The sequence below is a fragment of the Callospermophilus lateralis genome, chromosome 4, assembly GCF_048772815.1.
Source record: "Callospermophilus lateralis isolate mCalLat2 chromosome 4, mCalLat2.hap1, whole genome shotgun sequence".
Taxonomy (NCBI): domain Eukaryota; kingdom Metazoa; phylum Chordata; class Mammalia; order Rodentia; family Sciuridae; genus Callospermophilus; species Callospermophilus lateralis.
In genome coordinates, this window is record NC_135308.1 from 88,135,490 (window position 1) to 88,151,935 (window position 16,446).

Consider the following 16,446-nt stretch of genomic DNA (forward strand, 5'->3'; position numbering starts at 1 on the left):
GGGTGTATTTGGAACATATATCATATATAGAATTAGGTATGCAGATTTTCAGAAGCATATTTTACTTTATTGTCATTTCTTCATAGAAATACCTCATATGAAAATTATTTAAGCAATGTTGAGACTGATGTGATTGTATTATTAGTAATAGTACCCAGGATGAAAATCAGCAATAAAAGTTACAAAAATTCCATGTAACCAATATAGGCAAGACGTAGTAAATGAAAGTAATGAAGCTTTGTAAGAGTAGTGGCAGCATACAGGATTAGGGTATTGATGGTCATTGTGGGTATAGGAACAAAAATAAAATTATGAAAACATTCTAATCCCAGGGGTGGAAACTTCATTATCAACCTCATCAGAAATAGGGAACTCTGAATTCTACTTTGCTAGCACCTCTTTACTCCCCAGTGTGGATGGAATTTGTACTGGCTGCTGGATTGAAATGTTCAAAGTCAGAATCAGGGATTTAAGTCTTTGCCAAGTCAATGAAATTCAGGCGGTTATCACCAACTATAAAACAAACAAAAAAATTTGCTAATTTCAGTCTTACATTGTGATATTTTCAGGTACTCCATGGTTTCTAAGAAGGGTCAATTCTAAATAAGCTGTATGCCTGCTGATTTGTCTGAAGACTTAAGATTCAGTATAGACAAAAGCTAAATTATCCTGGGAAATTTAGATCTTGGTTCACCTGAAGGCAGGAAAGGCGGGACCAGTAAATTCAGAGACTCACTTCCCTTGTCCCATCCAGGAGGTGACAGATGCCCCCCTCCCAAAATAACAATAAAACCCTCAAACAAAAAACAAACAGAAAAACCTTTGTGAAGCTCTGAGATATCCGGTGCATATTTTCACAGCTTTTTGCTGTATGGTGTATAATGTGACAGAGTCTCAGTCCCTCCGTGGAATCTTCAATAAAATCAGTATCACTGCAAAGTGGGAGGGATTTGGGGGTTGTGAATGAAGCAGCAGTTGTTTAGCTGCTGATGAGACCTGGCTGCTAGTCATATCTGGTTTACCCAGAGGAGGTTCATGTTGTCTACTAGTTTCTGAATTAAGTTACAAAGGAGGGTAAATCTTTTTCAGCACCAACTGTATTAGGCATATCTGCATCAGAACCCAACCTCAGTGTAAAGCCTGGAGGGCTGCCTGACAGTGCCTGGGAGTTATGGCTGTGCAGTGATTGTCTTAGCTTTTCTTCTTTAGCTCCAGAACAAAAGAACAAAAGCAGACTTCTAGTGTCCCTTTTCTAAAGAGCACAATGTAGTCTTGACCTTCTTACTGGATTGACAAGGGGCCAAGGAAAGGAACACCAAGGAATAAGAGCAATTTCCTGAAAGGACTAGACAAAGGTTGGACTGTCCTGAATGTTCTGTCACAGATCTGCCCAGTCCAGGGACCTGGCCTCTGGGAGAGTCCTTGGGCAGGGGTAGGCCCATTTTCTCTCATGGAGTTCTGGAGGGAGGAAACAGATATGGAGAAATTCAAGTAAATGTATGCCAAGAGAAGCATCCAAAGCAATAGACAAAGCTAAAGAACATTTAATCATCAAATTGAAAACTCTATGCCCATGGTACTAAATATGTAGTTCAAAGCACTTGTTATTCATTTTATGCTTTTATTTGTCAGTTCTTGGGATTGAACCCAGGGCTTTAGCTCATTCTAGGCAAGTGCTCTATCTCCAAGCTTCATCCCCAGTCTGCACTTATGACTCACGAGAGATCACACATGTAAAGGAATAATAAAATTATGCTATTTATTATGATTAATATAAAGTTGCCTTTGTACCCCGTGGTGCATGTTCTATAAATTCTTGTTGTATTGAATGGAATTAAGTTAAGAGTTTGGTGAATGGAGAATCCTTGTTACCTCCATTTTTATCTAAAGAATATTCTGGAACTAATGATTACACTTTGGATCAATTTACAAATTCAATGGAATAAGTGCTAGATATATGATTTGTGATTGCAAAGGTCTGATCACTTTATAAATTGGTGCTTAAGATACACTTTACTTCTCTTCAAATGTACCATTCTTTGGTTCTGCTTCAGAGACTTTGCATGTGTTGATTGTCCTGCCCAGCATGCTCCTTCCCCAGATCTGTGTGTCTGGTTCTTTGTCTGAATCAAGATCTCTGCTAAAATGTCATTTTCTCACAGAGGTCTTCCCTGATCTGCTTATGAAAAACTATCTGTCATTCCACACTCCTCCAACCTTTCTCTGTATTCTGAGCTTCTTTATACTTGCACCCTCATCAGGTAGATGTATGTTTATGTTTGTATATTCCCATGTTCCTTCCACTAGAAGAAGAGCTGGAAAGCAGAGGGCATCTTCCTTCATTTACTGATTTATAAGTTATGTGCTTTGTCCATAATAAGCATACAGTAAAAAGTCAATGAATAAATGAAGTCAAAGTGGTTTGTATGGTAACTTTTGCTTCTTTAGATGTATATTATTTTTGTGCTTTTGAAAATATGTTTTAGTAATTTTCAACAAGTAAAAGAGCATGGTTTTCTTGAAATTGGTGCAAAAGCTAAGTGTGACTCTTCCTCTCCATCATTACCTTTTTACTTCATATCTCAAACTCCTGGCCCTTTTTAAGTACATGCAGAAGATAGTTTCCACTTCCCCATCTCATCACAGCTTTCCTGCACAGCTTTTCCTTCTGAAAGACCCTCAGTAGCCAGCATGGTGATGTTTTCTCCCAAGACGTCCCTAAAAAGGCATTGATTTTTATATAAACAAACACCAGGAGAAAGTAAAGCAGGGAAGAATAGATAGACATTAAATGAGAATATCTAACTTACAGAAATGCACTTTTGACTGTCTTCATTTCTCATGCTATTATTAAAATATCTGTGCTTGGATAGAACCTTTTTGTTTCCATGCTGACTACTTCACTGCTCCTGTGAACTTTTTAAATCCTGCATTTGGCAGCAGTTGTGTTTTCCTTGGAACTCCGTGCTGTGCAACATACTGTTAGCTGAGGACTGTGATGTAGAAATTTATTATTAAAAATAAAATAGAGGGAAGAATTTATTCCATAAGGATGAAAATGTCTCAGTGTCAAGAAGCTAGGATTTGCAAAGTGCTTTATATAACAGATTATGTTTCTTGTCAAGGGAGCATAGTTGATTTGCTAGGAATATATTGAAAGGGGAGGGATTTATTTTGCCTGTCTTTAGTTCATGAGAGCTGAGGGATCAGGAAGGATACTCTTTCTCTCTCTTTCTTTCTTCCTTCCTTTCTTTCTTTCTTTCTTCCTTCCTTCCTTCCTTCCTTCCTTCTTTCCTTCCTTCCTTCCTTTCTTTCAAGAGGATTTCTTCATCAGATGGAAAGATTTTTGTTTGCCATGTGTAGGCATAACCTTTGACCTGTGTGTCCCCAGACCTCCTGGTAAGATGCTTATTAAAATGTTCCTTCCCAGAGGACTAATCACAAGTTCAGTAGCCAAGAGGGTATTTCTTTTTTTTGGATGGTGAGAGACAAACATTTTTTTTTTCTTCCTGAATTAAGTAGCCATATATTCTTATCAACAAGAATGTTTTCATTTTCTATGTTTTTGTTCATTTTTCCAGTGTCAGTCTCTTTCTCAGTTTTATATTTCTAGTATCCCTTCTGTAACTAGTCTTAAAATTATGAGCATTCTTCTTCCCAAAAGAGTGTTGTATTATGTTAATAAACTCCTGGACTTTTCCCAAAATTTCATAAGCATCATGCTGTTTTTCCTTTATCTGGAAGGTTTAGTCCACATGAACTAAATTGCAAAAAGAAAGTTTCAGCATCTACTTCTGTTCCCCATTGCCTGGGACCCATTAATGTCTTTCATCATTCCCATGAGCATGTGAAATGAGTACTTTGGTCACTGGCAATTTAACACTAATACATCCGTTTGAATGAAAGAAGGTTTTGACTTCCTCATTGATAGAACATCAACATCGGCTTGCACTTAATTAGGAATTTCACTGATTTCATTCTGCAAGCTGTCTTTTTTACTCTTTATTGTGATTAACTGATAGTGTTTTTTTATTGGTTATAATCAATAGTCTGGAGAGTGGGGATAGGGAAGCGTCTGTAATACTTTGCAAAACATTTAGCCCTATAGTTCTGCTATACTAGAAATGTTCTCCACTGATTGTTTAGGTAAAATGGTCTATAGTATTTAGTAAGTCATTTCATCACATTATGGATGACTTTTTAAAAAGGAATACTGAAAATGTCCTGCTTATTTTATTCTATGCTTTATGATCCAAGGATATTGTTCTTACGATACAAAAATAATTTTACAGAATAAAATTGTACATGTTATTATGTGCTATTATAAGATGCAGCTTATTTTCCTTCTACCCCAATCCCCCTCTAGTGCCCAGTGTGCTATCCCCATGGAGAGAGGTAGTCTTGACACTCTATCCAGGTCTCATTCCTCTGCTGCCTCTGTCTCTGCATTAAAGAAATAAAATGACAGAGGATGCCACAATAAATTCTATACACTGAAATAATAAATGATAAATTTTGGTTCCAATTATTTTACTTAAAAATAGAATTTTAATGCTAAAAATCTTTGTGTGATTTTCTCAAGTCCAAAGGAGAAACTATCCTGTTAATTTCCTTTAATGCTCTCCTCCTTATTGACTAGAGAATGTCCTAGCATCTCATGTATCACAGGTAGAGTTATTTTTCTGTTTACAATATTTCACCTACCATGTAGATTTCTATAACGTTATTACTTGGAAAAATGTACCAGTGGTGTGCATTTTAAGCTTATGTAAGTGCTCAACTTATAGCTTTCAAATATAATAATATGTAATATAAATGCATAAGAACAGGACAAAATAGAATTTCTTTACTCTAAATTAGTCTGTCATATAATGCTAGGAAATAACTCTGATACTTATCACATTTCACAAATTGTACTATTTTATGCTTTAAGGAAAAGACGGATTTAGGCATGGAAGTTTGTTTTACAAGTTCAATTTGTGATTTATCAAATTGATTTTCCTCTTCTGTGTTCATTGATGACCCAAATGAATATACATTTTGAATGTTTTATTTTTTTAATATTCTTTTTAGTTGTAGATGGACACAATACCTTTATTTTATTTATTTATTTTTAAGTGGTGCTGAGAATCAAACTCAGTGCTTCACTGGCACTAGGCAAGCACTCCACCACTGAGCTACAACCCCAGCCCCTGTTTTTGCTCTTTTAATAACACGAGCTAGTTATTGGAAGAGGGCAGTGAATTCTGTGCTCTTCATATTTTAGTTCTGGCCCTAGAAAAAATGTGTACTTCTTGATATATTGTCATTGTCAAATATTCTTTTTTAATTCAATATACTTTGAATTATAATTTCATTTGGTATTTAGTTTTTTAACTGTGATACCCATGCAGAGTAGAATTTACTATTATTCCAACCCTGAGAGTTTAAACTCATCCATAAGAGCCAGCCTTTTATAAAATGTTTTTAGAAGATTATGATAAATCATTTCACTTGCAGCCCAGTGCTCAAGTTTATTTTATCGTTAAAGTTGCCAAAAACAAGCATCTAGTCTTCCAGTTATTAATGCAAGATATTCCCAAATTCTTAATAAGGCAAATGATTGAAATGTGCCAAGAATTGCTTTTGATAGTTCTAGTTAACAACTAATTAAATGTTGTAATTTAAATGTTTCTAAATCATACAGTTTCTTTATTTGATTAGTGTTTGTGAACCTTATTATAATCAAATTTTAATTAGTATTAATGGGTATTCATTAGCAGTAATGCCAATAAATTAGAATAATTAAAAAGCTAAAGTATTAAAGAAATTAAAGAAAAATTATATAAGCTTCTAATTTTACATAATGATCATCTGAGTTAATTTTTCTAAAATTGTGTACTAGCCAAACTAACTATAAATAAATCATTGAAGAAATTTCAAAGCCTAAGTGATTGGCTATGTCTTATCTAAAATGAGTAGGTTAAAATTATTCAGCTATATTTTTCACATACTAAACTGTATTTCTCAAGTGTTTTTTTTGGGGGGTGGGGCAGGGACAGATACTAAGGATCGCAACCAGGGCACTTTATCACAGAGCTACATCCCTCATCCTTTTTATTTAATTATTTTATTTTGAGATAGGGTCTTGCTAAGCTGCTGAGGCTGGCCTCAAACTTGTCTTCCTTCTGCCTTGGCCTCCAGAGTTGAATTGCTAGTATTACACGTGTGTACCACCTCAGGGGCACAATGTTTGTGTAATGGTTTTGAAAGCCTAATTTTAATTGCTGTATACTATTCTTTTGTATACTATCATTTCTTGGATAATTTCTCATTTGTTGGAGACACAGTGGTTAACACATTATAATTATTGGATTTTTACATTTGATTTTACTAGTTCAAAGGGTATGAATTTCTAAGGCTATTTGGGTAAATGTAATTATATCCATGTTTTATAAATGTTTGTATATGTAATTATATACATTAAGTATGCATATAATATGTTGTAATCTAGCAATGTATATGCTTACATTTCTCCCTAACTCATCCATTTTGCATCATGATTAATTTCCTAATTTAATAGGCAGCAGTAGTATTATATTGTTTATACTGATTTATTGTTTATACTGAATTTCTTTCATTTCAAATAAAGTTAAAACTTTTCCATAAATGAATCAAGTATTGATTTTTTTTTCTTCTGTAAATTGTTCCTATCCTTCTCTCAAGTTTTCTATGAGAGTCGTGTTTCTTTCAAATTCGTCAGCACTCTTAATGTGCCTAAAACATTGTATTTTACCTACTATTTACTGCAGGTATTTTAGCAGTGGCAAATTTGTAAAGACATTTAAAAATTTTATAGGCCAGATCAATTGATCTTATTTTGTGATTTAGGGTGGAAAAAGATCTTTAAGGAAACAATTTAGGGGTGGGGTTGTAGCACAGTGATAGAGCACTTGCCCAGCGTGGGTTCCTTGCCAGCACTGGAGGGCATGGGAGGGAAGAGGAGGGGAAGGGAGGGAATGGAAAGGAGGGAGGGAGAGAGGGAGGGAGGGAGGGAGGGAAGAAGGAAGGAAGGAAGGATAGGTTCACATTTACTTCAAGTTTGATTTTTATTTTCCAAAGCAGGTTAATATTTACCTAGATTTTAATTCTATTTTATATTTATCATTTCATTTTTTAAAATAAATTAAATCTTTCAAATGTAGAATTCAAATTAGTATTTGTTATAAGGTTAAACTCATAATGTTTTTCCCCAAAAAAGCCTATTTCTTTTTTTTTCATTTGTTGAATAATTCATTAAACACTTTGTTTTCTTTTTTACATTTTATTTTTCATCATTTTAGTGCAACATATACCTGTGTATATTTCGAACAACCCACTATATTTCATTCATTTGTATTTTGATTATCCACCTGTGGGGTTAGGTTTTTAGAAAATGTTTTAATAATCAGGAGGCTGTTTTCTGCTTTGTAATATTTTCTAAGTGATGCTCTTTCTATAGTATAGACATAGCTATACATCATCATGTGTTGATATCAGTACACGTAGTGAGGTGATAACTACAGTTAAGAAAATGCCCTCGTCTCATCTCATTGCATTAACTTTCTCTGTTCTTTTTCTTTTGTGTGTGTGTGTTTTAACAGTGTCTAGGATTTACTCTCTTAACACATTTCCAAGTCTACAATAAATATTACTAACTTTAGATCTTAGGCTGTACATTCGATTTTTAGATTTAATCATTCAACATAATGGGTTCTTATACGTTCCCTTGGGTAAAATTTATATTTGGTTGATTTAAAAATATTTTTATTTAAAAGTATTCTATTAGCTGTCCTATGTTCCTCAGTAAAGATTAACCTTTTATTTATGTATATCATTATAGAAAATTTCTTAATAACATTCAATTGATCTTTTTATTGTTTTATCATGAAAAACTTTCTTCTAAGAAGCCATTGCTTACAGAAAAATAAATGATGTCTATAAATACATGTATAGCCCACCTTGGGGGTACAGTACTTTATTGCAAATAGTTCTTTGGCTCTTGTGAAGAGCGAGTGTGCTGGGTGGACAAATGAATTTCAGTCCCCTCAGTTGGTATCTTTTCTTTCTTTAATATTCTTTCTGTAAATATTATTTTCTTTCTTTTTTATTTGTGTGTGGGTGAGGGTAGGGGGAGGGTACTGGGGATTAAACTTGGTCTCACACATGCTCAGCAAGCCCTCTACCACTGAGCTACATCCCCAGCCCTTTTAAATTTTATTTTGAGTCAGGGTCTTGCTAACTTGCCCAGGCTGGTGTCCAACTTCCATCCTTCTGCCTCAGACTCCTGAGTAGCTGAGATTACAGGTGTGCACCACCACATCCAGCTCTTCTATAAATGTTTTTCTAATAAATAAATAACCTGCTTTGTAGGCAGAACAGCTGGGGGCTATTACAACAATGGAAATAACTTGATATTTTATAGTCTTTGTTAAGAAAAAAATAAATGTTGGGATTTCAGGGGCATCTTTCACACTAAAAAATACTATTATTTTTGGAACTCTCATGTTTTGGTGATATTACCAAAATAGAATTAAAGATTATTGAAATGCTTTGAGCTTCTGGTTCTTATTTGTGACAATAGGTTAGACTACTCTATTAGATTACTCAGCATATTTTCCTACTTAACTGGAAGCTTAATGCTATGCAAATAAAGCTTTACAGGATTTGACATCTATCTAGGATGTTCCTGGCAAAGAACAGTAAAGTTATATATTTGCCAGTTCTTTTTGTCACCTACTGATGTGCACCTTCAAAATAACTAGAGGTTGAAACACTTGCTATCAAACTCCAAGTTTATGTCTTCAGGTGTGTTGATTTATTCACAATGATTTTTTAATGTATTACTATTAGAACACAGATTTCAGTAACTTAATTGTTCTTCAAAAGAAAGAATAAAAAGATTCATCATGTCACATAATCATTCAATTGACCATAGTTGTAATGTCATCCTTACAGCTCCTGGGACACTCAGAATGGGACCACAAACGAGGGCCACGGGGATCACAGGTATGTGCCTTGGCCTTCTCTTTTCCCCATTTCTTAATGCTTGGAGCCATGAGTTTTCTGAAACTCAAGAAATGACAGTACGTAGAGTGAGGAAGAAGCACCGTAGTCATGCCATTTGTTTTTATTTAAGTTAGCTGTAATTAAAGTCTGGATTTCAATCCCCAAAGGCGGATGCCAATATATTCCTCCTAAGAGCTTTCTGGCATCCCTGATGGCTCGTGTTTATGTGAACAGAGATTTTATATTCATCTTGTCTCTGCAGAAGACATTTTGATCAACAACCCACTCTCTTGATTTTAATTCACTTCCTTTGATAATTTTTCCATGTATTTTCTGTTTTCCCCTCTCTCTGTCTTCCTGTTTTTGGTTAAATATTTTGAAATACAATCAGGGTAAACTCTGAACTAATTAAAAGATTTTGTCTCTAAATTAACTGTCTTCATCTAAGGGAAAAAGAAAGATGAAAGGACCTATTATTTTTGAAAAGAAACAAATTTGAAACCTTTCTATATTACCAGGCTCTTTTCATTGTCTTACTTTATGTCTCAGGCCAGGAGAAAAACTTCCATGACGCATTTATGCTTTTTTAATGACCTAATTAGACAATGTGGATTTGTTTTGCTTCCATAATTACTTGGCCTGACAGAATAAAGGCTGAGTTTTTACACTAAGAAAATTATCTCTCCTCCTAGGGTATTTTTTAAAGAAATCTATTTTTTTTTTCTCATAGCACTTGATGTTTACCTGACTCTAAACATACCAAATAAAAATGAAGTGGGTGGAAATTTTTACCTCTGCTGATCACTTTTGTACTTGCTACTAAAAAATATTGTGAAAAGAGAGTCCCATGCACAGTACCGTAAGTGTGAGTTCATCATAAGTGTGAGCTTTCCCCAAATGTCGCATACACCTAGTCATGATGAGTGTATGGATCACTGTATTTACCTCAAGTCACTGGGAAAATAAAACCAAATTAGTCTGTTGTTTGAGTTGAGCTTTCAGTGGGTATGGTTTTATTTTTGTCCATTATTAATTTGATTATTAGATAATCTAAACCAATTCAATAAGTTAGGGTTATCTCACAGAAGGTGTGCTTTGCCCTCTCTGCCTCAGTCTCCTCCTTATCTCTTTTCCCCTCAACCATGCTCACTCTGTACACATCTGTTATATTAAAGTAGAATTTGATACAAGGTTGATGATGAAATTAATATTAATTCTTGGCGATTCAAAACCAATAGTAAAGGTAAGCCCGGGTAAGGAAGTCCATGGTGTCTGATAATTGCCACCAAAGATGTTTTGATATTAAGAATGACGGAGCAAGTTGTTGAGGTCATCTCCCTTCAAAATAATGAAGCACTTTGATAATAGTACTGTGTGTGTGTGAGAGTGTGTTTGTGTGTATAAATTAAAATTATTGCTTAAATTATGTTACTTCCTATGTGGCATAGTTTGCCATAATTTGTCTTCACACTGGGATTGGTCACTCTGTCATATAAATTGGAAAGATTATTTAAAAGTACAATAATTTAATTTTAAATGTAATAAACACAGAATCAAAAATAATTTAAATTCCAGATATTGCATGTTAACTAGAACAATTCAGAATTATACACACAAAATATTTTGAATAACTGAAGTTTGATGGAAGTTTAGAGCCTGAAGTAGTTGTAAAAAGCAAAGAAGTCAGAACTGTCATGAGCATCATGTTCTGTCTTGAATCTCTCAACTCACAGAGTAACTATTCTAATTGTTATATACCTTTGTCTCCTTTAAGTCTTTTTTTTTAATCAAATCAGATAAAAAGTGTTAAGGTGAAAATCAAAAACATATTGCAGTCAAACCAATAATAACTGCAACCAAGCTGTTAGTCTTTGGAAATTCCAGATAGATAAATTAAGCTTATTAGATAATAAACTCTTTTCTAAATGTAGTTCCTCACTTTTGTGGGGGGGGGGGGTGTTATGTTTTTGATCTTTGAGGTTCTTGACCCCTTCTTTACTGGCTTTTTGTTTTTTAGAGATAATATGCCCAATGCCTATCAGCCTTTTAAACAGGAGCACATAAGTCTTAATATTTTCTGCTATTCCAAGGCCTAGCTCATATCCTATCTCAGTTCAGTTTAGTTTGGTTTGTTTCATACCAGAGATTGAATTTAAGGCCACTCAACCACTGAGCCACATCCCCAGCCCTATTTTTTTTTTAATATTTATTTTTTTAGTTGTAGTTGGACACAATACCTTTATTTCACTTATTTATTCTTATGTGGCGCTGAGAATCAAACCCAGGGTCTCTCACGTGCGAGGCGAGTGCTCTACGGCTGAGCCACAACCCTAGCCCCCAAGACCTATTGTATATTTTATTTATAGACAGAGTCTCACTGAGTTGCTTAGCACCTTGCTGTTGCTGAGGCTGGCTTTGAACTCACGATCTTCCTGTCTCAGCTTTCTGAGCCACTGGGAATATAGGTGGGTGGGCAGTTTCATTTAATTTGTCTTGATTTTTTAAATCTCTTACTGCATCTATAGCACAGTCATGGATCTAACTTGGAAGAAAACTTGGAAAGTTAGTTTACTGCTTTCCAAGAGGTCACAACCTACAGTTAGAATAAACTTCTCTGTATTATTCATATGCAAGACAGTCTGGTAGATACGTATAAATAAAGTGTGATGGGATTTAGGTGAGAGAGAGTAGTTCTTCTCCCTAGTAGAACTAGGACATGCTTCCATGTTTCCTAGAAGTCATGCTGGCAGAGATGAGACTTCAAGGATGGGCAAACTTTTGAGAAGTAGAAAGAGAGAGAAAGGTGAATGAAAATGTTTGAGCAAAACTCTGAACTGGGAAGAGTGGGGCACATTTGGATATAAGTGAATGTTCTTGATAACTTCTTTATAAACACTTACTGGATTGAAGTTCTGTAAAGGAATGATCTAGAGAATGATATACATTATAGCTGAGGAGGTAGAAATAAGGAAGATCAAGAGTTTGAAATAAAGCCCCGGAAGAATTAGTACAATGCACACAGACTACTTGAAAGGGAAGATGCACAATTCAGGGTTAGCAGTTAGCAATATTAAGGGAGAAGTGGTGATGAGAATTTGAAAAAGGAGCTTCCAGTGAATGCTTGAGGGACCACTCTGATGCTCTATCACGAGTAGAGCAGAAGGTGTCAATTTGGGAATGCTTATCATACCTATGATAATTTATCAACACCAGTAGATAGACTCCCAGAAGGAGAATATTAAGAGCAAAAAAAAAAAAAAAAAAAAAACAGAAGAAAAGCTGGTCCTTGGAGAAAACTTACTCTTAGGACTGAGAAGAAGCAGTGGAGGGAGCTACTGCATGTGCATGGTCTCACCAGGGACCAGCTGGAGAAGTGATTCAGAATCAAAAGCAGTGTATACCTGCTAAGGTGTACACCAAGGAGAGCACTGAGACCACAGACTCAAGAAGATAAAACACTTGGAAAATGCCCTTGTTTTTCTGATTAGGCTACTTGTGAACTTTGAGAAGTGATTTCGATAAGTGGTGGTGGAAGCAGAGTAGAGGAGTTGAGAAGTATAAGATACCATGGAGATGGCTTGAGGAGCTTTGTAAAAGAAGGGTTGGGTTGTAGAAAGGCATGGCAGCAGAAGTGAGTGAGGGGTTTTATTGTGTGTGTGTGTGTGTTTTTTAATGCTAAGGTGCTAAATGAGTCTTAACAATTCCTGAAAAACAAAAAGAATAAGTGTGGAAAAGAATAAAGCTAAATTTCTCAATAGTGAGCTGGTTAAGGATTGAGAGAATGGTGCTTTCCAAGGAGAACATGCACCCCCCGACCTTAGTCCTTTGACACCTGGTTATGTGTTTTTCTTACAGTTGAGTCTCACCCCACCCCACCCTACCATTGATACTACTTCAGGAAAATGGGCCATATTCTAAAATGAACAACTTAGTAGATAAACAACTTAGTAGATACCCAAGCTTTAGAAAAATAGGAGAGACATCTGTATCTGAATAAGAGAAAAAAATAGGGACAGATATTATTAAATGGAGAAAATAGTATGAACCTAATGATTGCAGTTTTCTCAATTGATAAAAACTGTGTAAATTTGGAGATGTAATAGTGGGAAATTTGAATGGTAGAAAACATATTGAATAAACGTTGTTGTAGATAGCTAAAAAGGAGAACTGGCTTGATGTCTGAGTATCAAACCATGGCTAGGTATCAAGGGTAGAGCTATTTCAGATGGCCATGCTAGCCTGAATGACAAAGTTTAGTATATTGTACTTTGATGTTAAAAAAAAAAAACATGAAAATATATCAGGTATTTTCATTCTTGTAGAATCAAAAATGTAACAAAACAACTTTCACTTTCAAAAATTGCCTAACAATATTTAGCAGCATATAGAGGTAAGCTGTTTCTTTTTCTCTGGTGCTTAATAAGTAACAGATTTTTCTTAAATTTGTCTTCATCCTTTGAAGTTATAACATATATGCAGTATCACAAGATTTAAGAAAGGGCACCCTTCATAAATAATACCTGTCATGTAGAAAACAATACTTGTCTTTGTTTAGATAATTTCAATTTAATTGCATATGACTTAAGACTTAGCCAGAATTTCATTTAACTTGATTTATTTTACTTAATTCTCAGTAATTCTCTGGTAACATTTGTCAGCTCCATCACAACTTTCTGGTTGGTTTTTCTTCGTTTATTTGTTCTTTTGAAAAACAAATGATAGTAGAGACTATCTTTCTACCGTTCAAATTTTCCGCTATTACGTCTCCAAATTTACGCAGTTTTTATAGATCGAGAAAACTTCAATCATTAGGTTCATGAAATTTTCTCTACTATTTTCCAAAGAAAATAGTAGATCTACTCTCAAATAATAGATCATTCAAATATAGGAAAGATGCTAAATGATAATCTTGCAAAAGCATGTAGAACTTTTTTATCTGGCTGTGTTCCCAGTAATACCCAACTGATGTCAGGAGATGACATTCTCAGAAGACAATTAGGACTTTTTTTTCCCCCTCTTCAAATTCTTGAAGAAAAGTTTTCCAGTAGGAAGTTAAGAGACAGTAGAAAATTGCTGTCCTGTAAAAAGCATTAAAGTGGTAGAAAGAGATTCCAGGGAATCCATAATTTACATATCACTTAGTTGAGAGTCATTATGGAAAAAATTAGTTCAGTTTGTAAATTTGTGAACCCATTTGTACTTTAATATGCTGGGAACCAGCAGGCTTTTATTCATCAATAGTCAAATACAAGCAGGTTCTTTTGTCACTTGGTACATTATTAATATCTTACTTCCAGTCAAGCTTTATAAACTAGAATTAAGACGGCTTGCTGAAAGATCGGCTGGTTTGTATGATCCATCTAGTTCTTCTTTAGGTAATGTCATTCTAGTATATTTCCCTAAATAATTGAAATTTTGTTTGTACAATAAAAAAGAAGCAGAATATATTGGTGTAAAAAAATGTTATGAAATGCACTAGCCTATCAGTATGATTGAAAGTTATCTGTGGCCTTCTTAGAAGAATGTTTTTAATTGTTCACCAAAGCACTAGAGATTCCAGTCTGTAAAAATATTAGAATAAGAAGCAGCCATTCAGATGGGGTAGCTTTTGTAATACTGCTTTAGGGCCTAAGGATGAATTTTGTTGGGAAGTCATACCTAACTTTTTTGAGTACCTGAGTATTCAAGAGTATGAATCTGTTAAGGTTAACTACTGATTTGATTAACCTAATCCCTTGTTTGTTAATGTCTGATTTAGTGACAGATCAATTCTTTTCTGGGTTAAATTGTTTGATAATGTGAAGAATAACTAAAGCATATTCCAGATTTCTCTGAAATAATGCCATATAAATTTGTTAAAGTTAACTCCTAACACATTTTGGAGAAATGACCAGCCATATTTTCCAGGAATTTATATTAAGGAATTAATATGAGTGAATTGGCATTCTATTATTTCATCTCCCAAATGCCCAGCATGTTACCACTCATTAGCAGTTTATGCCCTAGTTAGAGCTATCTGCCAGGGTTACTCTTTTTCTGCAAACATCATGTCTTTTACTTGCATTTTATTCTGCTTTTTTAATTTTCCTTATATGAATTTAACAACTGTTAACTACTAGATTAGAAATCTTTCCAGCATTTGTTTCTTTCTGGGCATTTCTTTAAGGAATCTTTTGTTTGTATTTTTCATGAATGTTTGTTGTGACATTTCTTTAAATTTTTCTTATATGGGCAGGAACCACACAACAAATACTTATCAGGGCCCCATGCATAGTAGGAGCAGCCTTAGCATCTTATGCAATAGTGGTGAGAAGGTACTAGAATAGCATATCCTTCATCTTTCAATTAGATCTACTGCATTGGATACTTTTCTTTTTTCTCTACTTGAAGTTTAGTATTATATCCTTAATTTGACAAACTTTAAAAGATATAGACGTAGGAAATTTGCCTTAAAGGTACAGTGTTCACAGTATCCAGAGTGCCAAGAAAAAGCAGACATTTGTCTTTGTCCTCAGAGAAGGAAAAATAGTGGCTAGTCTTTAAAAATGGAAACAACTAGTGAATTTCTTCTCTTTCATCCTTGGTCTTTACCGTTAGATGCCAAAGGCAAACCCAGTTATGATAGTGAAAAATGTTCCAGATGTGGTTAAGTGTCCCTTGGGAGGCGAAATTGCTTCTGGGTGAGAACTATGGTGAATACAGCATATTTTCCTTACCATAAGTATGGAAGATGGTACACACATATGTATAAATTTTGACAATTCATGTGAGAATATTGGAAATTCCTCCTTAAAGCATTTGTACTTTCATGTATTTAGGTTTCATTTGTAAGTCTATCAAATAGCAATCTCAAAAAGCATATTCATTTCCCTATGAAGTAATATTCTCATGGTGGAATTGTGTCCTAGAAAATGAGAGGGGAAATCCACTGTTCTCTCACTTATGCATTCAAGTGACTCAAAGGAACAGCTGGAGAGAGAATGTGGCTCTGACCACACGGTGGCTGCATGGAACATATGTTTCTTGGTGAACTGATGGATGACCTTGAGTATGTCACTCTTTATTAAAAGTCCTGGTCTCTTTAAAAGAGCATCGATGAACAGGAATCCAACAAGTCCACAGAAATAAAAGGGAAAATTGCCACTGGCATTTATGCTTTTATTTCTCCCCATGTTTATGGATTAGTAGGCATGCTATTTAATGTTTATTGAATGACCTCCTTATCGTGAGGACAATGGACATCATTCACATGATAAGTGCGTGTCCTTATGCTTGTTTTGCTAAAGCACAACCTTGTTATCTTATGTGAAATCGAACAAAGCAGTGAACTAAGCTGTGTTAATAATAACTGTGTGTCTGCACACACAGTTATTATTGGTTGAAGCAATATTTACTAAGGGTAGAAATATAATAATACAT

At 34.7% G+C, this 16,446-nt stretch overlaps 1 protein-coding gene across 2 annotated transcripts in view; it reads left to right on the forward strand.

Annotated features, from left to right (window-relative positions):
* Window positions 1–16,446, forward strand: part of Pde3a (phosphodiesterase 3A) — a 308,184-nt gene that overhangs the window by 186,041 nt on the left and 105,697 nt on the right. For both annotated transcript variants that reach the window (XM_076854166.1, XM_076854167.1), the window contains exon 2: window positions 8,977–9,027. In XM_076854166.1, coding sequence (XP_076710281.1) covers window positions 8,977–9,027 — 51 coding nt within the window. The remainder of the gene's footprint in view (window positions 1–8,976; window positions 9,028–16,446) is intronic.